Genomic DNA, 25737 nt, shown 5'->3' on the forward strand with positions numbered 1-25737 from the left:
GGGGAGAGAGCTGAGATCAGGTGGGCCCCTGTCCCCTTTATGTCCCATGCTCTTGTTCCCAGGGTGATGTCCGAAGAGCCTGCACCCTCCGAACCCAGTTTCTACAGAACCTTCTGATTCCTCAGGCCAAAGGAGGCAGCATCCCGTGAGTGTCACTGAGCCCCAGAAACCCTACAAAGGAAGGAGTTACTTGCCTGTTAATTCATCAGACACTGAGTGTCTGGGCTGTGTCAGCCCCAGGGCCTGCCCTGACAGGGCTCCAGACGGGAAGAGGTGGAGACAGACCCATCACAGACAGTAACAACCCAGGCAGTTAGGACTGTTAGGGGATAGGGAAGTCTAGGAGGCTCTGGGTACTGAGAAGAGACACCCTACCCAGCTAAGGAAGCTGGGAGGATGGGTCTCTGGTGAGGAGGCTTAGTACAGGTAAAAGGTTGAGAGGGTGTTCCAGGCAAGCAGCACATGTGAAAGGGCCCATGGTCAGCAAGTTGGTATAAGAGGGGAAATCAAGTCTAATAAGCATGGATGGATTTGGTTTCCTCGTCTGTAATCTGGGCACAGGGACAGGTCCCACTTTATGGGGTGGTGGTGATCATTAGAGGAAGAACTGATATGTCTTGTAACATTTGCTGTCCCCTCCCCCAACCCCACAGAACCCCACAAGATGACCACTTTGGAACTTCCTACCAGCAATGGCTTAGCTCAGTGGAGGTGAGGGGGGCTTTCAGGAAAGACCATACCCACGGTCCCATTATCAAACCTCAGGGTGCCAGGACCTAAATGTTCATCCTTGCCCAGTCCCCTTGTGGTCCCAGCTCACAGCCCTGCCCTGACTTCACCCCTCCCCACACCAGACACTGCTGACAAACCACCCTCCCAGCCACGTCTTGGCTGCCTTGGAACACCTGGCTACAGAACGGGAAGCAGAGATTCGGTCCCTGTGCAGTCAGGACAGACTCCAAGATACGAAGATGGCCAGGTGTGTAGTAGAGTACTTCCGTAGTCGGGCAGTGCAGGTGGCTGCGTGAGCTGGGACAGGGCCAAGACCAGGCACAGTGGTCTGCTGATAGGAGCAGAACTGAAATCCAGGGGCCAAATCCAGGTGGGGTGGACAGTGGCTACCCTCAAGAGGCCAAGCAAGGAGACGGGGCTCCTCCCTCACCAGTTTCACCCCATCGCCAGGTCCCAGGTACCAGATCAGTCAGACTCCAGCCAGGCCCTGCCGTCCGTGATGCATCTCATCCAGGTGACCCCCAGGCACCCTTGCAGACTCTTCTCTTTCCCATCCCAAAGCCCACTCAATCCCCTCACCACCAGGGATGATGCCCTCCCTGACTTTGTCCCCCTGCCCCAGGAAGGCTGGCAAACTGTGAGTGTGCTGGTCACCCAGCGGGGCCCCCTCCTGAAGGAGCATCACATCCTGACCCAGCGCCTCCAGAGCCTGTTGGAGGAGGTGGAGAGGTGTGCCCTGGGAGCCAGTGAGAGGTGAGGGAGCTCCCAGGGCAGAGGCCGCTAGGCTCTCTCTCTCCCTGGGGCCTCAGAATATTGGACTTTTTCTGCCTCTGTGGCTTTTGTCCCTGCCTCCCTGTTCTCCTTGCGTTTGTGGCTCCTTGGGCATCCCCTCCTCTACTGTGAGTCTTGGTCACCTTCCTCTCCATTGTTCTCTTCTGCTTGTTCTCCAGGCAGGCACTGGTGCTGGGACTCCGGGCTTATGGCCTGTGGGCAGAGCTCAAGGCCCTGTGTGCCCATAGCCAGGAGCTGGAGGAGGCAGTTGGAAGGCAACAGCTTCTGCTGCAGGAGCTACAGGCCAAACAGCAACGGATCCTGCACTGGCGCCAGCTGGTGGTGAGAAGCAGGATTCCGGGGAAAATGGCAGGGCCTGGAGGAGGGTCAGAGGCTGGGAGCCTTATGATCCAGAACTGGGCCTCCTGGTGGGGGAACAGGCCCAGGATGAGTCTTCCAAGAGGAAGCAGGACCTGTGGAAAGGGGGGGGCAGGGCTGGAGGCTGGGAGTTGGGAAGGAAAAGCAGCCCATCTTGGTGGCCTCCTGGTTGTCCAGGGGGAGACACAGGAACAGGTCCGATTACTCATCAAGAGCAACTCAGCCAGCAAGACGCACCTGTGTCGGAGCCCTGGGGAGGTGAGTTGGGATTTGGAATGAGGTCTGGGCAGGGCTAGGTTTCCTAGGGGATGGGGCTGGGTGATCTCAGGTTTCCCTGCCCATCCCTTTCCTTCCCCACAGGTGCTTGCTCTGATCCAGCGAAAAGTGGTCCCCACATCTGAGGCAGTGGCCCCACAGAGCCAGGAATTGCTTCGCTGTCTGGAGGAGGCGGCCCAACATCTACCCCACCTTCTGCAGGGCACCCTGCTGCGGCACAGCCCTGGAGGGTGAGACGAGGGCCATCCTCTGTATCCCCTCCCTTGGCTGACTGTCCCACTCCAAAAAAATAATCCTCCTACTCCAAAAAAAAATTCCAGAACTCACTCAGGTCCTCAGCCCTACTCTGGAATTCTAGTCCCAAGACCCACATCCAAGTTCCTGGACCTCCCAAAATTATCCCTCAGCCCCCAGAGCCCCTGCAACCCAAGCCTTCCTCTCAATGCCCCACCTAAACTGGACTTTCCCCCCAGATTGCAGCCCCTGCCTACAGTCCTGCCATCCATTCACCAGCTACATCCTGCGTCCTCAAGGGGCTCCAGCCTTATAGTGCTTAGCCACATTCTGGGGCTACCCACGGGGAAGGTGAGTGCTCTATGCCCTAGGTCAGTGATGGCGAACCTATGACACGCGTGTCAGAGGTGACACGTGAACTCATTTTTTTGGTTGATTTTTCTTTGTTAAATGGCATTTAAATATATAAAATAAATATCAAAAATATAAATCTTTGTTTTACTATGGTTGCAGATATGTAAAAATTTCTATATGTGACATGGCACCAGAGTTAAGTTAGGGTTTTTCAAAATGCTAACAGGCCGAGCTCAGAAGGTTCGCCATCACTGCCCTAGGACCTATCTTTCCATCCCTAGCCCCACCCGAGATAATCGTCCTTTCCCCCTTCCTCTAGGCTCCAGAGCTGCTCCTCCCAAAGGCTGCCTTGCTTCGCCAGGACCTTCTGTTTTTCCAGGACCAATGTAGTCTCCGGTGCTGGGATCTGCTCCATATGAAGAACAGCCTACCGCCAGGACCATCCACCCAGGGTAGGCCTGCCCCGCTTCTATATCTAGCATCCTTGCCCATTCCCAGGACCATCAACCTCTAGAACCAATCACAAACAACATTGCTAACACAGCCTTCTGAGCTCTGAGTGCTTTAAGCATGTTCACTAGTTTCATCTGCACAGCAGCCCCAGGGGGTTAGTGCTGCCATTCTCCCTTTTACAGAGGAGGGACTTGTATGCAGAGACCTGCGTAGATGCCCAGACGGCAGAGCTAAGATTTAACTCAGGCGTTCGGACTTCCGATGGGTCTGTGCTCCTAACCACTAGGTGACTGCCTATCTAATTGCCAAGTACATCCAGTATTATGCTTGAATAGTTAAAAGCTGGGATGTAGAGTTAAACTATCTGGATTCTCTTCTCAGGACTACCTTGTTGTGTAATCTCCCTATGCCTCAGTTTCCTCCTCAGTGGAGTAAGCCTATCTTACAGAGTTGCTGGGAAGACATAGTCAGGTATGAGATTACAGTCATTTTGTCTGCTCATGCGCAGTCTCTTCCAGTGCTTACCATGAGGGACAGAAAGCGTTTAAGATTCCGTTTACAAACGAGGAAATGGAAATTTCTAAGAAAAGTTGTTCTGGATTCACTCGGCAGGCCCTCAGGGGTACCTACCAGGCGCTGGCCCCAAGAGCTCAAGGGGGAGAGAGGCAGGAGTAGTCCAGCCCCAGGGGTGTCCTGGTGGTAGAATCAAAGGGTAAATAGATAGAAGAGGTGAACTGATGAGAAATGAGTCAGGGTACCATCAACAAAGTAGGAAGAAACTGCTTTCAAGCCTTTGAGTTTCAGGCTCTCTGCCTTCCCCTCTCCAAGGGGCACGGAGCAGTGTGAAGAGCAGCCCAAGAGCCAGCACAGCTGCATCCCACCTCATGGCCATTGTGAACTTTAACATGTCTAAATGGGTCTTAGTTCCCTCTGCTCCAAAAGCAGTTTTATTTTTCTTCAGCCTGATTTTCTTCCCTCAATAAATGATCCTACCCTCCTGATCCAGGTGCCTAAGCCAGAAACCCAGGAGTCATCCTTAATTCCTCCCAAGCCCCTAACCCCACCCACCCACCTTCAACCTGTCAGCAAGCTCTGGGTCCCATCTCCAGAATGCTCCAATCTGCCCCAACCCCATTAGCCTGTGGCTCAGATAATGACAGCTGACCATAGAATGGCTAAAGAAAGTGTAAGGGTCATGCCCGGAGTCACAAGGCAAGATTGGAGTCAGGATTCAGGCCCAAAGAGTCTGATCACACTGCAGGTCTGATATGAGCCTGTTTTGGAGCTGTGCAGGGGGAGTAGAATTAATCACAGTTCCAGGGAAAACACTGGTAGAGTGAAGGGCTGCAGCAGTCTGAGGGGGAAACCTTAGGATGAGGAATGCTGGGAAGAACTACCAGGAGGAAAAATAGTGTCTCAAGTGGTCCCTGGGAGGTAGGTGAGGTTTTGCTCAGGAATAGTGAGCAGCAGCAGCCATATAATGCAAGCCCTCAAGTACTATGCTGAGGAGCCTGGACTCTGGCTTGGGGGCACTGGGGAGCCTTGGAGGGTTCCAAGCAAGAAAGAGAACGGATCAGGTTTAGGCTTCAGGAAGATCATTGAGGCCTGGAGCCTAAGAGGGAGGCTGGGGATGGGGCATGAGTAGGAAAGGGGGAGGAAGCTGAAGAGTAGGTCATGGAGTTTGATGGTCTGTCCGGGCGGGAGGCATCCGGGATGAAGTGGGGGAGGAAGGGATAGTGGGCTTGCCCCTGAGATGAGGACTTGGGAGGGGGGAGAGGTTTGGGAGAGATGTTGAGGTCAAGACTAGGTGACTGGAGATTTACTTGGTGTCCCATTGACTGCAAGGCACCAGGGAACTAGGGGACTCAATGCTACCCCCTGGGCTTCTAACCTGCAGAGTTGCTGCAGATCCATGCATCCCAGGAAAAGGAGCAGAAAGAGAATCTGGGGCAGGCTCTGAAGCAGCTGGAGAACCTGCTGGAACAAGCCCTGGAGCGAATCCCCAAGCTGCAGGGGATTGTAGGGGACTGGTGAGAGGGGATTGTGGAGGACTGGTGATGGGGAGTAGGCCTGAGCTGGGTGGAACATGCCAACTCAGGGCTGGGGGAAAAGACTGGGAGGGAAAGGAGGAGGAGAATGGTGACAAGCAGGCCATGATGTGGGGAAGCCAGTGAGGGTCTGAAGGCTCAGGCCTTCCTCTGACACCATTCTCTTCCCCAGGTGGGATCAGCCAGGCCAAGTCACCCTCTCGGGGGAGCTCTGCCAAGGCCTGTCCCTGCCCCAGTGGCGGTTACGCTGGGCCCAGGCCCAAGGCATCCTGCAGCAGCTGTGCAGATGAAGAGGACACAAACAGGAGTCAAGAGCCTCATGTTTGTTCACCCCAACATCTCACCTTCCTCAGTATTAAAGAAAGCATCACCTGGGTGTGTCGCCCATTGTCTCCACCCACACCTGCCCTTCCCCTCATAGGCTGTTCTGCTGCATCCCACCAAAGCCAAGAGAATAGGGTGCTCTAGACCCCACCCCAGGTCCCACTGAAACTCTTCACCTTCAGCAAAGCATAATTGAGCACCTGCTCTAAACACTAAAAGTCCCTGCTTTCAGGAAACTGACATTCTAGGATAAGGAAGCTGACCACTGACAAGATAAGGAAGCCAAATATCTAGTATGTTGGAAGATAATGGCCATGGAGAAAAATAAAACAAGCTGTAGGAGGTGAAATTTTAAAGACAGGGCTACACAGCAAAGGTCACCCTCAGTAAATGTGAGAGGCATGCAAAGGCCCTGAGTCCAGATGTGCTAGTGTGACAGCCAAGGAGAAAGTGCAGTTTAGGGTCGGGTAGGGGGATTTAAGAGATGAAATTGCCTTCTAGTTTTTATATAGTTTCCTTTTTTACATTGAAGTCTATGAGCCATTTGGAATTTATGCAAATGGATCCATTTTTGTCTTACTTTATATATATTCCAATAGCACTTATTAAAATAGGCCCTAGCCTGTGTGGTCAGTGGTTAGAGTGTTGGCCCGTGCACTGGACTGTGGGTTTGATTCTCCAGACAAGGGTACATACCTGGGTTGCAGGGGGGTTTTATTGGGGGGGGGGGGGGAATTTAGCCTGGGCTATATTTTTTCATGTAGAGTTGTTTCCATCAGCTCTATCTTAAGCATCAGGCCCCTGGGATGTGAGCACCTTGGAACCAACATTAAGCCCTGAGTCAGGAATTACAACAACTTGAGTCCAGGGCAGAAAGGGAGGGCTCGAGGTCATGCTTCTGGCCTCACAGCTGAATGGCACTAAGGAAGTCCTGATCTGAGTCCTGGAGAAAGCAGAGTAAGGTGGGAGGTCTGGGGGACGGAGGGAAGGAGCGGGTGAGAGGATCTGGTTCCCAAGAGCCAGTTAGGCCACACTCAGCTCCTTGCCCTTGTGCATGAGGTAGAGATGGAAGTGGAAAATGCTGCTATAAGTTGCATGCCTCAGGGACCAGCCATACCAAACGGGCGTAGAGCAATGATGGCGAACCTTTTGAGCTTGGCGTGTCAGCATTTTGAAAAACCCTAACAACTCTGGTGCCGTGTCACATATAGAAAGTTTTTGATATTTGCAACCATAGTAAAATGAAGACATATTTTTGATATTTATTTTATATATTTAAATGCCATTTAACAAAGAAAAATCAACCAAAAAAATGAGTTCACATGTCACCTCTGACATGCGTGCCATAGGTTCACCATCACTGGCCTAGAGGGGGCAGCAGAGGTCAGTGAGATGAACTAGCCCCCAGGGACCAGCACTTGATCCACAGTCTGGACCCCTCCAAAGGACATGGTCCAGGGATCCCATTCTCCAACCAACAGGGCATCCAGCTTGCCCTTCCCAAGCACCACATTGAAGGAACCATTGGGAAAGCCCACTGCCTGCACATCCGAGGTCTGCTAGCACAGCTTGGGCACATGGACATCACAAGCCAGAATGGCAGCCACCACTACTACTGAGTAGTCCACACTGGTCCCATCAGGGTAGCTCCCAAGGTATATATAGCTTGTAACTCAGGACACTGTTCCTGCAGCCTAACATGAGGATATGGTCTCGGGCCATGGCTCTAGGAGGGCACAGAAAGAATCCCCAAACCACTTAGAGGGGGCAGAGTCGGCTGTGTCCCGGTAGCGCTGGCCCAAGTACTGGACCTCTCGGTACCTGCAGTTCTGGTAACCCTGGGAGGGTCCCATGGGGGCATGTTTCTCATCTCCTTGCTCCTCCCTTCAGGTTTTCCACTCTAAAAATGGAAAAAATATCCTCTGGTGAGGATTAACCAAAAAAAATTCAGCACGGATCAACAAAGAAGGAAGCCTTCTAGAGTTAGAAATGTATTACAATGAACCCTTGAACAATGCTGGGATTAGTGGTGCCAACCCCACATACAACTTACTTTGGATTCCCCAAAAACTAACAGCCTACTCTTGACTAGAAGCCTTAGAGTCAATATTTTGTATGTATTATATACTATATTCTAACAGAGTATGCCAGAAGAAAGAAAATGGTAAGAAAAATACATTTATAGTACTGTATGTATTGGAACAAATCCACACAGTTCAAACCTGTATTGTATAAGGATCAGTTGTATGAGAATGGTAGTGTTACATAGGTGTATAAATTTGTCAGAACTCATCAAGCTGTACATTTTTAGGTCTCTGCATTTCACTGTGAATTGAATTTATAAAGTAAAATTACCCACCTAAACTTTATAAAGTAAAACTTCAGGTGACTTGTTATGCCACCTTTTCATACACTAAATGTCCATGAGTGCTTGGGCTGTATCTGGGTTCTCTCCAAGCCCACTGTACGCCATTCTATGGTGTTTATTTATACAAGCCTTGTAAATACCTTTTAGTATCTGGAATGGCTAGTTGTCATCTTATTTTTCAAGGTTTTCCTGTCTCTTGCTAATTTTTTCTCCCAATAAACAAACTTTAGACCCAACTTGCTTGGCTCCAGAAGAAATACAAACACAAATGGGAGGTTTATTGGGGTTGCAGGAAGTTTATAAATTAGGCAGATTTGACATCTTTGTGAACTTGAACCTGGCTTCCCACCTCCCTTCTCACAATTCCTCTCTTGGCCTCCAGAGTACCCTCACTCTCAATTCTATCTCTGGCTACTCTTCCCCAGTCTTCATACATTTGCTTTCCTATGTGCCCCCTCCTCCCTTTATCTCAGCTCCCAAACCCTACCTTCCTACTGATCCTGGGATCCTTCTCCACTCCGCTTAATTTTTCTCCACATCTTACCTTCTAACTAACTGTTTTACTTTAGCTTTCATTGGGCAAACTTTCTGAAATGATTCCAAATCCAGATGCAGTAAAGGAAAATATTGACCAAAACAAATTTTTGCATGGCAAAATAAAAAATGACCAAAGTAAAAGAAATGACAAACTAGGAACAAATTTTGCAATTTATGCCCTAAAGGGGTGTTTGTGCACACGTGAATATAATATTAAAGCTGGAAAGAAAAAATCCAATCCACGGGAGAATGGGCAAAATATATGAATGTACTATTTCAGAAAATATGCTCAAACTCAATCATAAAAAGCAAATTGAAGCCACATTTTGATACATTTCCGATCTATCAGACTGGGAAAAAGGCAAACCAAAATTTTGGCATTTCACTCTGTTCACAAGACTGGGAAAACAGCACTCCAATACATCCGCGGACATACAGCATGGAACATCACCTATGAGGAAATCTGCAGCAAAACTACATATGCATTTATCCTTTTGCCCAAACAATCCCAATGTTAGGAACCTATCCTGGGTGAAATACAAGTTGTAGGACCTTGTACAAAACAACTAGACAGTATTCTTCAGAAGGTCAGTGGGGATAGGCAGGGGACTGGTTCAGCTTATCCCCATTGACAGCCAAATGCAATGTGGGATCTTGATTGAATCATGCATTTTTAAAAACGTTGTGAGCCCTAGCTGGTTTGGCTCAGTGGATAGAGCGTCAGCCTGCGGACTGAAGGATCCTGGATTCGAATATGGTCAAGAGCATGTACCTCAGTTGTAGGCTCGATCCCTGGCACTGGGGCCTCATGCCAGGAGGCAACCAATTGATGTTTCTCTGTCTCTTCCCCTCCCTTCCACTGTCTCTAAAAATAATGGAAAAAGAAGATTCAGGCGAGGATTTAAAAAACAACAAACCTTTTGAAGTACATTTTTGGACCAACTGGAGAAATTTGTATATTGGAGAATATTGTATCTTGGTTAAATTCATTTGGTGGGCCCTGGCAATGTAGCTCAGTTGGCTGGAGCATCATTCCATACACCAAAAGGCTGTCGGTTCATTTCTCTGATCAGAGCACTTGGCTAGGTTGTGGGTTCCATCCCCAGTTGGGACATGTATGGGAGGCAACCAGTTGATGTTTCTCTCTCATGCCCTAGTTTCTCTTTCTCAATAGGAACATATCCTTGGGTGAGGATTTTTTTAAAAAATTCTTTGGTGGGCTAACGGTATTGTGGTTTTGTGGGAGAATGTTCTTACAGGGTATGTGTTGAAGTATTAAGGGTAATATCTGCAACTTTATTTTTTAAAATATATTTTATTGATTTTTTACAGAGAGGAAGGGAGAGGGATAGAGAGTTAGAAACCACCCCACTGGGGATGGAGCCCGAAATCCAGGCTTTTGCCCTTGACCAGAATTGAACCTGGAACCCTTCAGTCCTCAGGCTGACACTCTATCCACTGAGAAAAACCAGTCATGGCTGCAACTTGCTTTTAAATAATTCACACCAGGAGACAATAAGGTAGAAAGGAGAAGTATGAAGCCAGACATCTCTAAATATACTCTGTTTCATACTTTTTCCTTTTGAATTTTTATGAGTTTATTTGAACCAAAACAATTGCCGGGAAACAAGGTCTCAAATGCTCCTGTTTCATACTTTTCACTTTGGAAACGTTATTTTTTAAAATGAGAAAAAGAAATCCCTAAAAATTCAAAACAAACTTAAATAAATGACCCTAATTATTTATCAAGTTGGTGGCACAACTGTTTTCAATAAGAAGTATTTCAGGTGATGTTAAAACAGCAGTTTTCGACGATGTTTCCAGTGATATATAGATTCTAACAGAAAAAGAGCAGCAATGAAATTTTAAACTGAATTCAATAGTTTTTATTGTTTGTTATAATATTGGTATTTTTACTTTGAAAAAAATACATGACGTAAAATTTTGAGACCCTACATTATCTTACTTTGAAATTACATAGCCCTGGCTGGGTAGCTCAGTTGGTTAGAGTTGGTCCAGATAGACTAAGGTTACAGACTCAATCCCCAGTCAGGGCACATACAGGAAGTAACCAGTGAATACATAAATAAGTGGAACAACAAATTGAGGTTTCTCTCTCCCTTCCTCTCTCTAAAATCAATAAATAAACTTTATAAATAAATTATATATTAAGAGTAAAGCAGATAAATAGTTTTGCTGTTACTGGAAACTGTGATTTTTAATGTAAATAAAAAGAGATGCATATGTAAAATCAAAGAAGTGAATACCCCATGATTTTGCATTTGCATTGGAAATATCAGAATGAACATTCATGTGTCTTTCTAAAATATATATATTTCCCTAAGTCCATAGAAATGTCTAGTGACTGAGCAACCCTAGTGCCCAAATTATGGTCTCTTAATACCAGTACTATTTCTGCCTAGAAGGAACCTGAAGTCAAGGGGGAAATAGTTGATCCCAAGTTTGGAGCAGGACATGTATAAAATGAGTACGGAGCTTCTTGTGCCAGAAAGCAAGGAAGACCTCCAAGACTACTGGAATTGAGTCAAAAGAATTCAGAAGGCAATCTGACAGAGCTGCCACTTGCCAAAGATACTGAGCAACAATAAGGATGACTGCAGTGATTTGAAGTACATAAAGTATTTTTGAAAATTTAAGTTTATATTGATAGTTATACACACATACCTCATTGGTCATCTTTGAAAGGTGCTAGGAACCAACTCTTTTTTATTTTTTTCATAAAATGGGGAAAGAATCAAGCATATTCTCTATCATTTATGTGAACAAGTAACTAAATTCCTGATGAGTGGGAAATAATTTGAAATTAGTAATTGCAAAAAGTGATAAAATTCAAAACTATTATTTTCATTACATTAATGAAGAAATAGATGCAGGTAATGATGGTCAAGGGCTGCTAAAACTATTAGTGGGAAGGTTGATTGGATTTCATAAAACAGATGAGACAGAATGACACTGCTGCCCTGACCGGTTTGGCTCAGTGGATAGAGCGTCGGCCTGCGGGCTGAAGGGTCCCAGGTTCAATTCCGGTCAAGGGCATGTACCTTGGTTGCGGGCACATCCCCAGTAGGGGGTGTGCAGGTGGCGACTGATTGGTGTTTCTCTCTCATCAATGTTTCTGACTCTCCATCCCTCTCCCTTCCTCTCTGTAAAATATCAATAAAATATAATTTTAAAAAAAGAAAAAAAAAGAATGACACTGATTAACCTTGGCATCACAAAGAGGACAACCAGATGTGCTAATGGGATACACTGCAACAGCATTACCTATGAACTATTCTTTCACCCAATTAAACCTAAATCAACTCAAGCTTCAAGCTGTTACTACAATATGTAAGAAAAGGAGGAGGGGGCAATGAGGAACAAGTACAACAATGTACTGTAATTACGCCTGAAGGAGATGGAGACGGAGATGGCCCTGTTAAATCCAAAAGGTGGCATATCCTGTAGGACAACCGATCCAGTTTCTTCAACAAGTAGAAGGCCAAAAGTGGGCAGGGGAGAGAAAAGAGGAAGGAGGAAGGAAGAAAAAAAGCAGGGAGGAAGGAAATGTATAGCTTTAAAAAGACAAGATTTTAAAAGCTGGAATAATTAGAACAACAAAATAAAGTGTTATTGTATTACAATCCAAAGTATAACAGGTTCATGAGTCCATACGGATATTACTTAAAAATTAAAGGGCAGATAGTAGGCAAATCCCATGTGCAGAAGAATTCCAAATAACTTATGCTTATTCCACTCTCGAGATGGAGCTGAACTCCCACCATGAAGCGTGAACTGGGAGTGAATAATGAGTTCCTTTCAAAGAGCATGGAAAGGGAATTCGGTTTTTTGTTTTAAGTAACTTTATAGTGGAGAAACCTGACAAATGCTACATTAGCCAGGAGATCAAAGCTAACATATAGTGTGGTCAATCATGGTGACAGTGTTTATCCTTGATATATGATGAGAATTGCACTTTACTTCTGTGGTCTTTTCTAACAAACAAAAAAACATAAACCCAGTCTAATGATAAGAAAAAAATCAAACAAATTGCAAATGAGGAAGATTCTACAAAAATACCTGACCATTACTCCTCAAAACTACTGAAGTCATGAAAAACAAAGTATGAGAAATTCTCAAGCAGAGAAGCTGAAGGAAACATAACTAAATATAAGCTGGTATCCTGGTTGGAATGCTCAAAAAGAAAAGAGATTAGGTAAACACTAAGGAAATCTGAATAAAATATGAACTCTAGTTAATACCAATGTTTTTAAAAGGTTTCCTATTCTTACCTCTAGTACAGAAACAAGAGCCAGAATTTTAACAAAACATTCATTTGTGCTGACTCAGACTGAAACTTCAAGAAACCAAGGTAGTCAATAAAATTGTTCTGAAAAAAAGAAAGACCAAGTGCGGTATATGGGTCTTATTTTAGAGTACTATTGTACAAAGACATTTTGAGGCAGAGAACATAGAACACAGTCCGGTGTTAGATGATACTTAGAAATTAATTTTTTGGGTTTGAAAATTTTAATAGTCCTTATCAGAGAAACATGAAGCATGAATTGACCAATGGCTGGGATTTAATATATTTCAGCAAAAAAAAAAAAAATAGAAGTATAGATGAAACAAGAAGGGTAGAATGATAATAATTGTGGAGAGGTCTATTATTCCTCTATTGTTGCATACTGCTTAAAACATTCATAATAAAGCATTTTATAACTATCAAAACCGGAGCGGTCAGCTATGTCTCAAGAAAGGACACAGACCAAACCTACACACGTGACCTTCTGAGTTGACGCTCTTGACTGTTGTACTGGCCTTTACGTAACGCAGAGCATTTCGTCCATTTTCAGCTAATAAAAGCCTCCAGCTGTCACAGCCTCCAGGAAGCGCCTCCTCTGAGCTCCCACGGCATGTCCCTAGTGTTTCTGGGGGTCATGCCTGGTCCCTCGCCTGTCTGCCCCAGATTTGGGAGCCCACGGCGCTCAGCGCCTCCAGCCTCGTCCAGCGACGAACACCTGTGCTTTACAACTTCCGGAACGGCCTCCGCGTTTCCCGAGCTCTCTGAGGTTCCGCTTCCACGCCAGGGGCGGACCAACTGACGTCAGGGCGCTCTCTGGGAAGACCCACACTCACAGACTCAGGTCCTTCCATTGGTCCGATTTCCCAGCATTCTGATTGGCCTATATTCTTCCTTGGGTGGGCCCTCCGGGTATGACCAGATTCTCATTGGCCTCCGCTCTAAACTCAGGCGTCTGACATCACGCACCAGCGCCCGTCGCTTTCGCTCATAGGTCATCCGCGGGCGCCGACGGGGACCAACCCAGAGAGTAGACAGCGGAACCGGCGGAGGCCAGGCAGTGGTAGCGGCGAGAGCGAAGGCAGCAGCGATGGCTGGGGCGGGGCCGCTCCCGGGACTCCCGGGTGCAGGAGGACCCGTGGTCCCGGGCCCTGGCGCCAGCATTCCGGGCAAGAGCGGCGAAGAACGCCTGAAGGAGATGGAGGCGGAGATGGCCCTGTAAGGCCCGCGACAGGACGGGATAAAAAACGTCCCAGAGCCGGGGCCGCCGAACCCTGGAGCCTCCAGGCCGCAATCGGGCCAACATATGGCTTTATCATGGGGAAATGGGACCTTGGGATTGTGGGGGCGGGAGTAAGGCGAGGTTGGTAGGGATGAAGGCGCCGTCTCGATATAGTCAAAGTCCCAGAATTGGTGCAAGAGCCTGAGCTTTGGTGTCCTGTTCCCCCAGGTTTGAGCAGGAAGTTCTGGGGGCTCCGGTAACCGGAATCCCAGCTGCTATGCCCGCAGTGCCTACGGTCCCCACAGTAGATGCGATGCAGGTCCCAACAGCTCCTGTGATCCGCCCGATTATCGCGACCAACACATACCAGCAGGTACGTCTGAACTAAGGCATCGTAAGTCAGAGAGCACCATGCCTGGAACACAAATGACATGTTGGTTTGTTGATTGATTTGCCTGACAATATTTTATGTGCCAGGCACTGAGGACACAGTAATGATTAAGGCAAACAATATTTCTGCCCTTTGAGAGCTTATATTCTAGAGCATGTTGTTTAGAACTTTATGCAATGATGGGAATGTCTGTATCTATTTAAAATGTATATTTGAATCAAATAGTGTCTGAATCTCATTAGTCATATTCAAGTGCTCAATGCTAGTTATGTATGACTGGTGGAGTGAGAAACTAAACAGAAAACAATTAAATGAAACTTGTTCATTCTGTCAACAAATAATTATTGGTTGCCTTCTATGCACCAGGCCCTATTCTAGGAATTAGGCATATATAGCAGAAAACAAAACATAGAACAATAATCACCACCTTTTCGGAGTTTAAATTTTACTTGGGAGAGGCAGGTCAAAGTAAAGTCAGAAGGACAGGTTTATCAGCGCAGTCAGGGAAGGCCTTTCTGAGGAGGTGACATTTAGGCAAAGATATAAAGGACATAATGGAGGGAGCCATGCAGATATCTGAGCCATGAAGCAGGTGTGTACCTGACATGTTCAAGGAACAGCAGGGAGAAGAGTGTGGCTGGAGCGGAGTGAGCAGTGGGGAGTGGGAGGAAATGAGGACAGAGACACCAGATCTGTCAGGGCTTTGTGGGTCACCATAAAGACCATGGTTTTCGCTCTGAAGTGGGAAACCACTGAGGGATTTTGAGCAGAGGGGTGATATGGTCCAACCTAGAGATTAATGGGGTAGCTCTGGCTATGTGTGGAGAACAGAGTGTAGGGGGGCAAGGGCAAAATCAAGGAGACTGAGGAAGAGGCTATTACAATGATCAAGGCAAGAGACAATGGTGGCATGGGATGGGGAGAACAGGCTGGACATAATTTCAGATAGTGCTGAGTGCTATGGGGCAGATGAAGTAGCATGATAGAGAAGTTGCTGCTAAGCATGGGCTAAGGACAGCTTTAGCTAGTGTGATCCCTAAAGGTTGACGGATAGCCAGCCCCACACACAGTGCAAAGAATGGGAACTCTTGTCCTCCCAAGGTGAGCCAGCCAGGCCTGTTTGGGAACACTAAGTCAGGTCCCTTACCCCATCCTCCTTCCCAACAGGTCCAACAGACTCTGGAGGCCCGGGCAGCGGCTGCAGCCACAGTGGTTTCTCCCATGGTGGGTGGCCCTCCTTTTGTGGGTCCAGGTAAGTAAGGAGCAGTCGGGTGAGGGAGCCAGGGGATTAGGTAGGGTGGTAAGAAGGGATGCCCAGAACTTTCTTCCCACCATTCTTTTATATATGTGTGTGTGTGTGTGTGTGTCATCGATCAGCTGCCTCCTGCACACCTCCTACTGGGGATGGGCCCGCAACCAAGGTATATGCCCTTGACTGGAATTGAACTTGAGACCTTTCAGTCCGCAGGCCGATGCTCTATCCACTGAGCCAAACCAGTTAGGGCATTCCCACCATTCTTGTCTCTTCTCTCCCAACAGTTGGCTTTGGCCCTGGTGATCGGAGTCACCTGGAAAGTCCAGAGGCTCGAGAAGCGATGTTTTTGCGACGAGCAGGTAGGTCTGGGGCCAGGAAACCCACATTTAACCAAGCAGTCTAATTTCAACTACTTCAGCCTCTTGCTTGATTCATTGTTCTAACTTACCCTGTTCATTTCATCCCTACCCTGATGTTATCATCTTCCTAAAGCACAAACCTGATGATGTATTTCAAGTTATTTTGCTTTAAAAGGCTTAACTTGGTCATTGTAAACCAACCTCCTATTGTCATTCCTAATCCCTACCCTTCACTCTGTTTCTTCATAGGATTTAACACCTTATAACAAGCTGTACAATTTACTACTTTTTGCTTTCTCTAAAATATAAGCTCCGTGAGGGGCAGAAGTCTTGGTGTTTGCCACATAGTAAGCATTACCTGCTATTAGTTGTTGATGAGATGAACAAACCATCAAGCACCAAGCTGTGCACCTGCCAGTCAAGACCCTACATCACCTGGCCCCTTGCAGAGAGAGAGATCCCCACATCCTTAAACTTTGCTGGAATGTGCCAGCAATTCTCATGTTGAAGTTCTCTCTCCTGCCCACTGTCACCCAACTATAACCTTCTAAAACCTATAAACTAAACCAAAATCAAACTAACCAAAGTCAACTAACATCTCTCCTCTCCACAGACCATTCTTTTTGTTGCAGAGAATTTTATATACATAGGCAAGTTTTGTGATATTATTTCCTTATGAAAAGGATATGGTACAGTTTCTATTAGATCAAACATGTTAAATCCTATTGAGAATTTGGTATCTGAGAAAACATCTCTTACTCTTTAGTATGGTTTTGATCAAAATGCAAATCAGACCTAGTCACCCTGCCCAGCTTCCAATCCTGCTGTGACTCCTTGGTGCTCTCAGGAGGACATGCATGGCTCAGCCAATAAGGCTCTGCTTGGATGCCTACTGACCTCCTAACCATTTTCCTATGATGTTCTCTACCTCTGACTTCCTCAATTATAATTATACTAAACTGAAAGGGGGAAAAGGTTTTGTCTATAAATGTTCTCCTTTGCCAGTACTTTTTCCATTTGTCTTTTGTGTAATTCATCATTATCTTTTGGGTTTCAGCTCCCAGGTCCCATTCCTTAGGAAACCTTCTCTAGTCCCCTAAGATAGGTCCAAAGGCTCCTCTGGGCTCCCACTACTCCCTGGGCTCCCCCTCCTGGCCCCAGCCCCAATCACTCTGGGCTGTCACCCTCTGGTAATGGGTGAATTCCCTCCTACTCTGGACCCGGAGTTCCCTAAGAGCCTTGGTCTTTTGGTGGGTCCCTGGCATTGCCCTTAAAGAGAAGGAGGAGGCACAGAGGAGATCCTCAATGGTAAATTTCTGCTGAATGAACAAATGAAAAGACCCCTGCATCTCCCCACACTCTTCTCCAGGATTTTTTGGATGGTGAGAGTACCCGCACACCCACACACACGCCTTGCCCCAAGTGCCCTGGTCCCCCATGACACACACCCCCATCTCTCTCTCCCGCAGCTGTGGCCCCCCAGAGGGCCCCTATCCTGCGTCCGGCCTTCGTCCCCCATGTGCTTCAGAGAGCAGGTGAGGGGCAAGGGTCATCATCCCTGCCACATAACCCCCCAAGCCCTCTAACTCTCCCACTAACACCCTGACAGATTCTGCTCTTTCTTCTGCAGCAGGTGGTCCTCGTCCTATGGCCCTGCGGCCCCCTCACCAGGCCCTTGTGGGCCCCCCTCTGCCTGGGCCCCCTGGACCACCTATGATGCTACCACCAATGGCTCGGGCCCCAGGCACTCCCCTGGGCTCCATGGCTGCTCTGAGGCCTCCCCTGGTGAGTGTGCACAGGTCGCTGATGGCCAGAAGTGCAGTGGGTGGGGAGATCCTTGATCCTGGCTTGATGGACTGTGTCTAAGTCTGCCTTTTCCCTGGCTTTTCATGTCTCTGCTTTCTCATTCTCTCGGACTGTCCTTGTAATTTTGTGGTCAAATCTCTGTTTTTTCTTTGAGAAAACAGTAGAGAGAAACATGCTCTGGTATATTTCTATATCTCAATTTTTCCTCTGATTGGCCCTCGCTGTTTTTCAGTCTTGGTGTCTTTCTTTGTCCTTGTGTCTGTTCATATGTGCGTATCTCTGACTGTGTTTTCTCTGTCCCTGTGTCTGTCTCTGACTAGACTCCTTTCTCTGTCTCCATATTTCTTGCCTGCTCTGACCCCCGGGCCCTTGCTTTGTTATACAGGATTAGAATTGGAGTGAAGTCTGAGCCTTGAGCTGACCCTCTCATTCACTTCCCTTGCCCACAGGAAGAGCCAGCAACACCCCGAGAACTGGGCCTAGGCCTGGGGTTGGGCCTTAAAGAGAAGGAGGAGGCAGTGGTGGCAGCAGCAGCTGGGCTAGAGGATGCTAGTGCAGCAGTAGCTGTGGGAGCAGGAGGCACCCCAACTGGCCCTGCCGTCATTGGACCCAGCCTACCACTGGCCCTGGCCATGCCTTTGCCTGAGCCTGAGCCCCTGCCCCTCCCTCTGGAAGTTGTGCGAGGCCTGCTGCCCCCACTACGCATTCCTGAGCTCCTGTCCTTGCGTCCGCGACCCCGGCCCCCGAGGCCTGAGCCACCCCCTGGCCTCATGGCTCTTGAGGTAAGTAAGGAGCACCACAGAGGGCGATAGAAAGGACTGGGAGGACAGACAGGAGCCATGGGCTTCCCCACACACAAACACACGTAGTCCTCTATTGATGGAAGTAGGAGGGACTAGAAAGACATGGGAGAGGGTGGCAGAAACACATATCCACACCCAGAACCATATCCTTTAACTGTGGAGGCAGAAGAGCAAAGGAAGGTGGGAGCGGGGCAAAGGAAGAGGAGAGGTGGGGGGGCAGATGGGTCCAAAAGACTCCAACACCAAGCCTTTGCTCCCCTTTCTTCTGCAGGTCCCAGAGCCACTGGGTGAGGACAAGAAGAAAGGAAAGCCAGAGAAATTAAAACGCTGCATTCGCACAGCAGCTGGGAGCAGCTGGGAAGACCCCAGCCTGCTGGAGTGGGATGCAGGTAAGTGGACCAAAGTCCAGGGTCAGGCATTGCTGAGCCAAAGTCAGGCCAGCCTCTCTTCCTTGAGGCAGAAAGAGGGAAGATGAACCAGGTAACTTCACAACTGCCTCCTCCCTATAGGGCAGGCATGGTTGTTAGCACACCTCATGGAGGACTAGGCTGCGGTTCTGAGGGGCAGGCCCTCATCCAGCCACTGAACAGAACTTGATGGAGGTGACTGGCACTGAGGACCTTCTGGCCTCTGTTTTATTCATGAGGGGCCTGGCTTGAAAACATTCCTTTTTCTCCCAACTTCTTATGAAAAATGTTAAACACTGAATTGCACAGTGAAGAGCAACATATATGCTATCTAGATTCAGCAACTACTTTGCTATATTTATTTTATCTCTCTGTGTATATGTGTGCTTTTTGGGTTTTTGCTCAATCATTTGAAGCAAGTTATTTTTTTTTCAAATATATATTTTTTTTTATTGATTTTTTTTTTTTACAGAGAGGAAGGGAGAGGAATAGAGAGTTAGAAACCTCGATGAGAGAGAAACATCGATCAGCTGCCTCCTGCACACCCCCCTCTGGGGATGTGCCTGCAACCAAGGTACATGCCCTTGACCGGAATCGAACCCGGACCCTTCAGTCTGCAGGCCGACGCTCTATCCACTGAGCCAAACCGGTGCTGGCTGAAGCAAGTTATTGATTAAGTTATCACTTCACTCCTAAATTCCTCAGTATTCATCGCCTAAGAAAAGTGACATTCTCTTTCATGTCATAATACCATTAACACATCTAAGAAAATTAACAAAACTTCTGTGGTATCTCATGTTCGATTATATTCAAGTTAACTCATTCTCCCCCAAACTATCTGTTATAGCCATTTTTTCCCAAATCAGGATACATAGTTTTATGCCTCTAGATTTTTTAAAATATTTTTATTGATTTCAGAAAGGAAGGAAAAGGGAAAGAAACATCACTGATGAGAATCACTGATCAGCTGCCTCATGCATGCCCCCTACAGGGGATCAAGACCACAACCTGGGCATGTGCCCTTTACCGGAATCAAACCTGGGACCCTTCAGTCTGCAGGTTGATGCTCTATCCACTGATAATCTAGGGCTCTGGATTATCTTTTAATGAGAATGGTTTCCCTCTCACTGCCTTGTCTTATGTATAATAGTTATATGAGTGTCCAGACCAGGTGTCTTGTAGAAGGTCTCACCCTCTGAGTTTGTCAGATTATTTTCTCCTGGGTTGGCCTAGCATAGTGTTCGGCAAACTCAGTCAACAGAGCCAAATATCAACAGTACAACAATTGAAATTTCTTTTGAGAGCCAAATTTTTTAAACTTAAACTATATAGGTAGGCACATTGTTATTGACTTAATTAGGGTACTCCGAAGGCTTAGGAAGAGCCACACTCAAGGGCCCAAAGAGCCGCATGTGGCTCGCGAGCCGCAGTTTGCCGACCATGGGCCTAGCATGTCCTTAATTACCACAGAAACAATGGGGCAGCCCCAGTTGTAGGTGAAGAAAGGTACCTACCTCCCATCCCAGTCCTTGACTTCTACATGTTCTTGGGTAGTTTACCACCCCAGGCCATGGCCATAGCAGCATGGCCCAGATGTGGCCAGTACAGGATGTAGACCAGTGGTTCCCAACTTTTTTTTGGCCCTGCCCCACCTAAGCATCACTAAAATCCTGATGCCCCCCAACCCCGTGACATATAATTTTTATTATTCAAAAAGTGAACTCCTATTCACGTGGAGAAAGCCTAAAAGGCCATTAACTTGGTCTACACAGGCTTCCAAAGAACATGGCATTCATGGAAAAGAAAAATAAAAAAAAAGAAAGGACAGTTGAGTACTGAGAAAGAAATCACTAAGAAATTGTTAAAATATAATAATATGAAAAAATAGCAAAGTTTCAAAACATACAATAGAGAACTAAAATGCATAAGTATGTCACCATATATGTTTATATATGTATATGAGGCCCCTAGAACCAACCATAAGAAATGCGAAAGATTCAGATAGTAACTCATTCTTGAATTGCCCCCCTATGGGGCATGTGCCCCACTTAGGGAGCCACTGATGTAGATCTTAGATTTGTGACATTGGGCAAGTGACTTAGCCCTTCCAGTCTCATTTTCTCATCTCCAACAAGGGGATAATAGTATATGCTTCATGGGGAAGAGATTCTTGGGGCATAAGCATGATCAGTTGAGGCTCAGCCCAGAGGATATGTCTGGAAATGACAACTGAGGTCAGCCTTGGAGAAGGATCAGGCAATGTGTTCAGGTTTCAGGGTCTCAAGTGGGAATTAAGAGTGGGCTTTGCAGAGAAAGCAGAGCTGAGGAAAGATGAAGTCTGTGGTACTAGGGGGCCATTATGGGAGCCAGCAGTGTCAGGGACCCAGGGACTGTCCATGGGGAGGTATCCAGGAGACCAAGGGCTCAGAGAAGAAGCCAGGGCTGGGACGGAGTGAGGGGCTACATCATGGGAATGGGTTAGATGTCCCTAAGGTGGGGAAGGATAGTACAATTAATTAAAAGAACTATGGAGACAGATGCCTGAGTTCTTGTCCCAGTTCTACCATTTCCTGTTGGAGCCACTTGGCCCCTCTGTGCCTCAGTGTAAATGGGTTGTTGGGAGTTCCGGATGTGTTACCTCATGAGTGCTTAGCGGACAGCCTAGTACGGGTCACTACCGTACAGGTGTTGGCTGTTACTACTGAGGGGGCCACTGCTGAGGGATACAAAGGGAGGATGGCTTGCGGGGGGTGGGGGGCAGGTGCCTCCAAAGAAGGTGAGGTTCTTTAAATAAGGCAGACACTTGACCAGGCATCTACATCCTCTGACCTCTCTTCTCTCAACCCCAGATGATTTCCGGATCTTCTGTGGGGATCTGGGCAATGAGGTGAATGATGACATCTTGGCACGCGCCTTCAGCCGCTTCCCATCCTTCCTTAAGGCTAAAGTGATCCGTGACAAGCGCACAGGCAAGACCAAGGGCTATGGCTTTGTTAGCTTTAAGGACCCCAGCGACTATGTACGAGCCATGCGTGAGATGAATGGTGAGTGAGGCTTCTCCTAGGGACAGTGGGTGTGATGGCATCTGGCCTAAACCTGACCTTGAAATCTCCATTCTCACAGGAAAGTATGTGGGCTCTCGCCCCATCAAGCTGCGCAAGAGCATGTGGAAGGACCGGAACCTGGATGTGGTGCGCAAGAAGCAGAAAGAGAAGAAGAAGTTGGGCCTGAGATAGGGTCTGTGGCTGGGCACCCGCTCCCACTTGGCCGGGCGCTGACTTCTCCCCATAGTTATCTTTGGAAAACCCCCAACTATTCACCCACCCATCCTCCCCAAAACGAGTGTCAATAAATTTTTGTTCATTTCCATCGCTGGCTTGGCTTGAAAGCACTCTGGGGTGCAAGGTTTAGCACATCCTCCACCTGGGAATAGTGGGGAGCTTTGAGAATTAACCCAGACAGAAATGCAGATGGGCATTTTTCAGTCCCTCCTGAGTTCCCATAACATCTGGAGACCTCTTAGTGCATGCTGAGTGCAACCCATTCTACAGAAGAGGAAGCTGGGGCTATGGCAGGGCTGAAGCCAAGCTGAGGCTCAGACCCATGCTCTTCTGACTCCAGCCTGTGTTCTCAGCACCAAGGTAGGGGGCTCTGGGCCCTGCCCTTCTGGAGCTCATACCCTTCTAGGCTTTCAGCAAACTTACCTAGGGCCCCACAGTGCAAGAGATACATTGGTGATAAGCAGTCCCAGGTCATTTCCTCAGGCCTCCTGGTCCAGTGTCAGATAGTGACAGCTCAGATGGGTCAGGGTTGGGATGGGGAAGCTTGGTGCAACCTGGGAATCCAGAAGGGCTTCCCCTTAGGAACTGGTCACTTCTAAGACTCTCATTCTCTTCTGTCATTCTCTCCCAGTCTGCACTTCTCACCTTCTGGATCTCTGAGACTGTTTCCCAATTTTATCATTCTGTAAACCCTCTCTCTAGTCTCCTTGAGTGTTTCTCTATCTTTCTCTGTGAGTGCCCCTGTTTGTCCCTTGCTATGCCTCTGTTTCTCTCTGAATCAGTTATCTCTGTATCTGTGCGTCTCCTCCCATCTCTTCCCAGCTCCAAGCTTGTCTCTGCCTGTCTGAAGAAGTGTCCATGCAGGACCTTGAACACCAACCAGACTAAAAGCTTAGACTCTACCACAAAGGCAGCAGTTGAGACAGTTCAAGCAGGGAACTGGCATCACAGATCTGCACTTTAGAAAGTCCTGAGACTACTGTGGGCTGGAGGTCTAGAAAGGGCTGGGGCAGGGATGAAGCAGAGGTGGGAGATTGCATGGTTCCAGCATGAGGAAGGGATGAGGGTCTCCCAGGAACATAGTGGTCAGAACTCTGGATTGGTAGCGGGTAAGAGGGGAAGTGGGAAACAATGCCAGTCTCAGGGAAGTTAGCCACTCAGGAGAGGTGTCAAATTCCCTCTGTCTTTCGCCTTTACTGCCCCCTCTCTGATGTCACATTTTCCAGTCTGGTCAGAGGGTGAGGGCCTCCTTCCCCAGCAGGAAGTGCCCTTCAGTCCCCTGCCACCTGGGCTGGACCACCCAGACTGAGAACCCTCAAACCCCACCCCACCCCCATATCATTAGCCCTCCCTACTCCTGCCCTGCCTCTGCTGACTAACCGCAGGGGCAAAGGAGGAGATAAGGAAGGAGAATAATGCCAGAAAATAGGGTTTTAAAGTGTGCATTTAAATCTTCCTGAGAACAGAGAGAAAGATTGATTGTGAGTTGAGAGACAGATGGACAGAAATGGAAGGAAGCAGAAAAATGAAGAAATATGAGTACTGTGAGGCAGTACAATGGGACCGGAGGTGGGTAGAAGAGAGAGAGAGGCTCAAAAACAAAGACCTGGGGAGGGTTGCTGAATCATTTTAAGCAAGTTACAGACATCATAATACTTCAGCCCTAAATATCTCAGTGTTCATTTCATTATAGAGACATCATTCATATCATGATACCACTGTCACATCTAAGAAAATTAGTAATTCTATATGTCATATTCAGTTTATACTCAAGTTTCCCATTTGTCCCAAACTATTACAGCATGGAAGGGCATGGACTCTAGAGATGAAGAAAGTCTCCCTCAATTTCCTCTTTTCATAAAATAGAGATCAGACTTGTACCTACCTCATAAGAAAATTAAATGAAGGCTCATGGCACTGTTGGTGGCATGCAATGAGCCCTCAATAAAACGTTAGCTATCAGTATTACTGTTATTTTCTGTTAATCCTCCGCATCCAAGGATATTTTTTCGATTGAATTCTATTTTTTTTTTTTTTAGAGTGGAAGGGAGGGAGGGAGAGACACGTTGATTGGTTGCCTCCCGCAAGCGCCCCAACCAGGGCAGGGGATGGAACCTGCAACCCAGGTATGTGCCCTTAATCGGGAATTAAACCTGCAGCCCATCTAGAGCGGGCTATTTCTGTTGTTATTGTTTATTTTTTTAATGGTATTGTTATGATTGATGCTGCTCCAGAGCAGCCCCGGAATGTCCTCAAAGCCCTGGAAGGGGAGAACTCAAAGCCTGGTCAGGCCTCCCCTCCATCCCATCCCCCTCAGTCCCCCTGTGGATTGTGACGTAGGCAGACCAAGGGTCTGGCCGGAAATCCCCCTTCCTGTTGCAGATAAGCCTGGATCAGCCCAGCTGTACCCAAACCCTCCTCCCCACCTCCACCACCCATTTCGCAGAATCAAGCCCCCAAGATGGAGAACCTGTCCACCAAGCCCCCTGTCCCACTCCCATCACCTCCCTGCATCCCCCATTGCCCAGCCTGCTGTTCCCCAAGCTTCTGTCCAAGTCCTAGCCATCCCTGCAGCAGGACGGCCCCAGCTACAGGAGGCAGGCGGCCATCCCTGAGGGGGGGAGGCGAGAGGAGTGTAGCTCAGCCCCGCCCAGCCCCCTGCAACTCGACCTAGCTTCAACCCCCAGCTCTGACGTCTTGGAAAATTCCCCCCTGTCCAGGCCCCCAGGGGAGGGGATGCATGGTATGAAATGGGGCTGAGACCCCCAGGTGGGGACAGAGGAACCCACCAGAGGTGAGCCATCATGAACTGGGGACTGGGGGTCTGGACTACTGGGTCTGAGGGAAAAGGGCTGAGGTCCCTCCTGGTCTGAGCAAAAAGGACACTGGAGGCCAAGATTCCAGGGTCCTGGGGAAGAAGGGAGCAGAGGGCTGAACTGAGAGAAGCAAGGGCTGTGGCCCAGACTGCAGGGTCCCTACGTGTCCCCAGCTCACCCTGTGCCTTTCCGCCCCTGCCCAGAACATTGACAACAAGCATCCATGGACTTGTGGAAGTGGGATGAAGCATCACCACAGGAAGTGCCCCTGGGAAACACACTGTCAAGGCTGGGTAGGTTTGTGGGGCTGGACTGGGGGGGTGGGGGGAGGCAGATGGGTGCCTCCGCTGACCCTGACCAGCCCGATCTGATTGCCTGCAGAAGGAGCTGAGCTCGGCTTCTGTTTCCCAGAAGGGGCACTCCAAGGGGACACACTGACAGAGACATGCTGGGAAGGTGTTTGTGAGCTGGGCCCCCTGGGCGCTGGGGAATGTTAGGTCTGAGGGACGAAGGGGGCGTGCCTGGACTCCTGGGGTTTGGGGTTTAGTGGGGAGAGGGCTGCAGGCTTGAACTCCTGAGGTTGAAAGAGGAGGGGGCTGGGTCCTGAGTCCTAGGTCTG

The 25737-nt window shown here is 48.1% G+C and overlaps 3 protein-coding genes across 6 annotated transcripts in view; all 3 read left to right on the forward strand.

Moving 5' to 3' along the window:
* HAUS5 (HAUS augmin like complex subunit 5) overlaps positions 1-5622 on the forward strand; it is a 9961-nt gene extending 4339 nt beyond the window's left edge. Inside the window, exons 9-20 of the mRNA XM_006765053.2 lie at positions 63-145; positions 654-711; positions 855-979; positions 1183-1246; positions 1355-1485; positions 1683-1845; positions 2059-2139; positions 2242-2387; positions 2631-2742; positions 3065-3197; positions 5096-5228; positions 5419-5622. Coding sequence (XP_006765116.1) covers positions 63-145; positions 654-711; positions 855-979; positions 1183-1246; positions 1355-1485; positions 1683-1845; positions 2059-2139; positions 2242-2387; positions 2631-2742; positions 3065-3197; positions 5096-5228; positions 5419-5536 — 1347 coding nt within the window. The 3' untranslated portion in view covers positions 5537-5622. The remainder of the gene's footprint in view (positions 1-62; positions 146-653; positions 712-854; positions 980-1182; positions 1247-1354; positions 1486-1682; positions 1846-2058; positions 2140-2241; positions 2388-2630; positions 2743-3064; positions 3198-5095; positions 5229-5418) is intronic.
* Positions 5623-11878: 6256 nt separating this feature from the next.
* Positions 11879-22390, forward strand: RBM42 (RNA binding motif protein 42). 4 transcript variants are annotated; one of them, XM_015564795.1, is made up of 10 exons: positions 11879-11913; positions 14229-14373; positions 15559-15643; positions 15931-16005; positions 17475-17540; positions 17615-17790; positions 18261-18593; positions 18886-19003; positions 21871-22065; positions 22145-22390. In XM_015564795.1, exons 1-10 carry the CDS (start codon positions 11894-11896, stop codon positions 22255-22257), a joined length of 1326 nt encoding a protein of 441 aa, XP_015420281.1. In that variant the 5' UTR covers positions 11879-11893; the 3' UTR covers positions 22258-22390. The 4 variants fall into 4 exon arrangements, with proteins under 4 accessions (XP_015420281.1, XP_006765058.1, XP_006765060.1 ...); XM_006764995.2 differs by lacking the exon at positions 11879-11913 and adding an exon at positions 13745-13996; XM_006764996.2 differs by lacking the exon at positions 11879-11913 and adding an exon at positions 13755-13996 and having other exon boundaries at positions 17636-17790.
* A 1983-nt stretch (positions 22391-24373) lies between these two features.
* ETV2 (ets variant 2) overlaps positions 24374-25737 on the forward strand; it is a 3101-nt gene continuing 1737 nt past the window's right edge. Inside the window, exons 1-2 of the mRNA XM_015564796.1 lie at positions 24374-25411; positions 25500-25574. Of these exons, the coding sequence (XP_015420282.1) occupies positions 25342-25411; positions 25500-25574 (145 nt within the window). The 5' untranslated portion in view covers positions 24374-25341. The remainder of the gene's footprint in view (positions 25412-25499; positions 25575-25737) is intronic.

Source organism: Myotis davidii, unplaced genomic scaffold (assembly GCF_000327345.1).
Source record: "Myotis davidii unplaced genomic scaffold, ASM32734v1 scaffold681, whole genome shotgun sequence".
NCBI lineage: Eukaryota > Metazoa > Chordata > Mammalia > Chiroptera > Vespertilionidae > Myotis > Myotis davidii.

What these genes read in the sequence shown, in the direction of transcription:
- RBM42 (XM_006764995.2), top strand. Translation starts at nt 13,869, where the DNA reads ATGGCTGGGGCGGGGCCGCTCCCGGGACTCCCGGGTGCAGGAGGACCC. An exon ending in CCCTCCTTTTGTGGGTCCAG is followed by an intron (nt 15,644 to 15,930) that starts GTAAGTAAGGAG and finishes CTCTCCCAACAG; the next exon opens with TTGGCTTTGGCCCTGGTGAT. An exon ending in CTGGCCTCATGGCTCTTGAG is followed by an intron (nt 18,594 to 18,885) that starts GTAAGTAAGGAG and finishes TTTCTTCTGCAG; the next exon opens with GTCCCAGAGCCACTGGGTGA.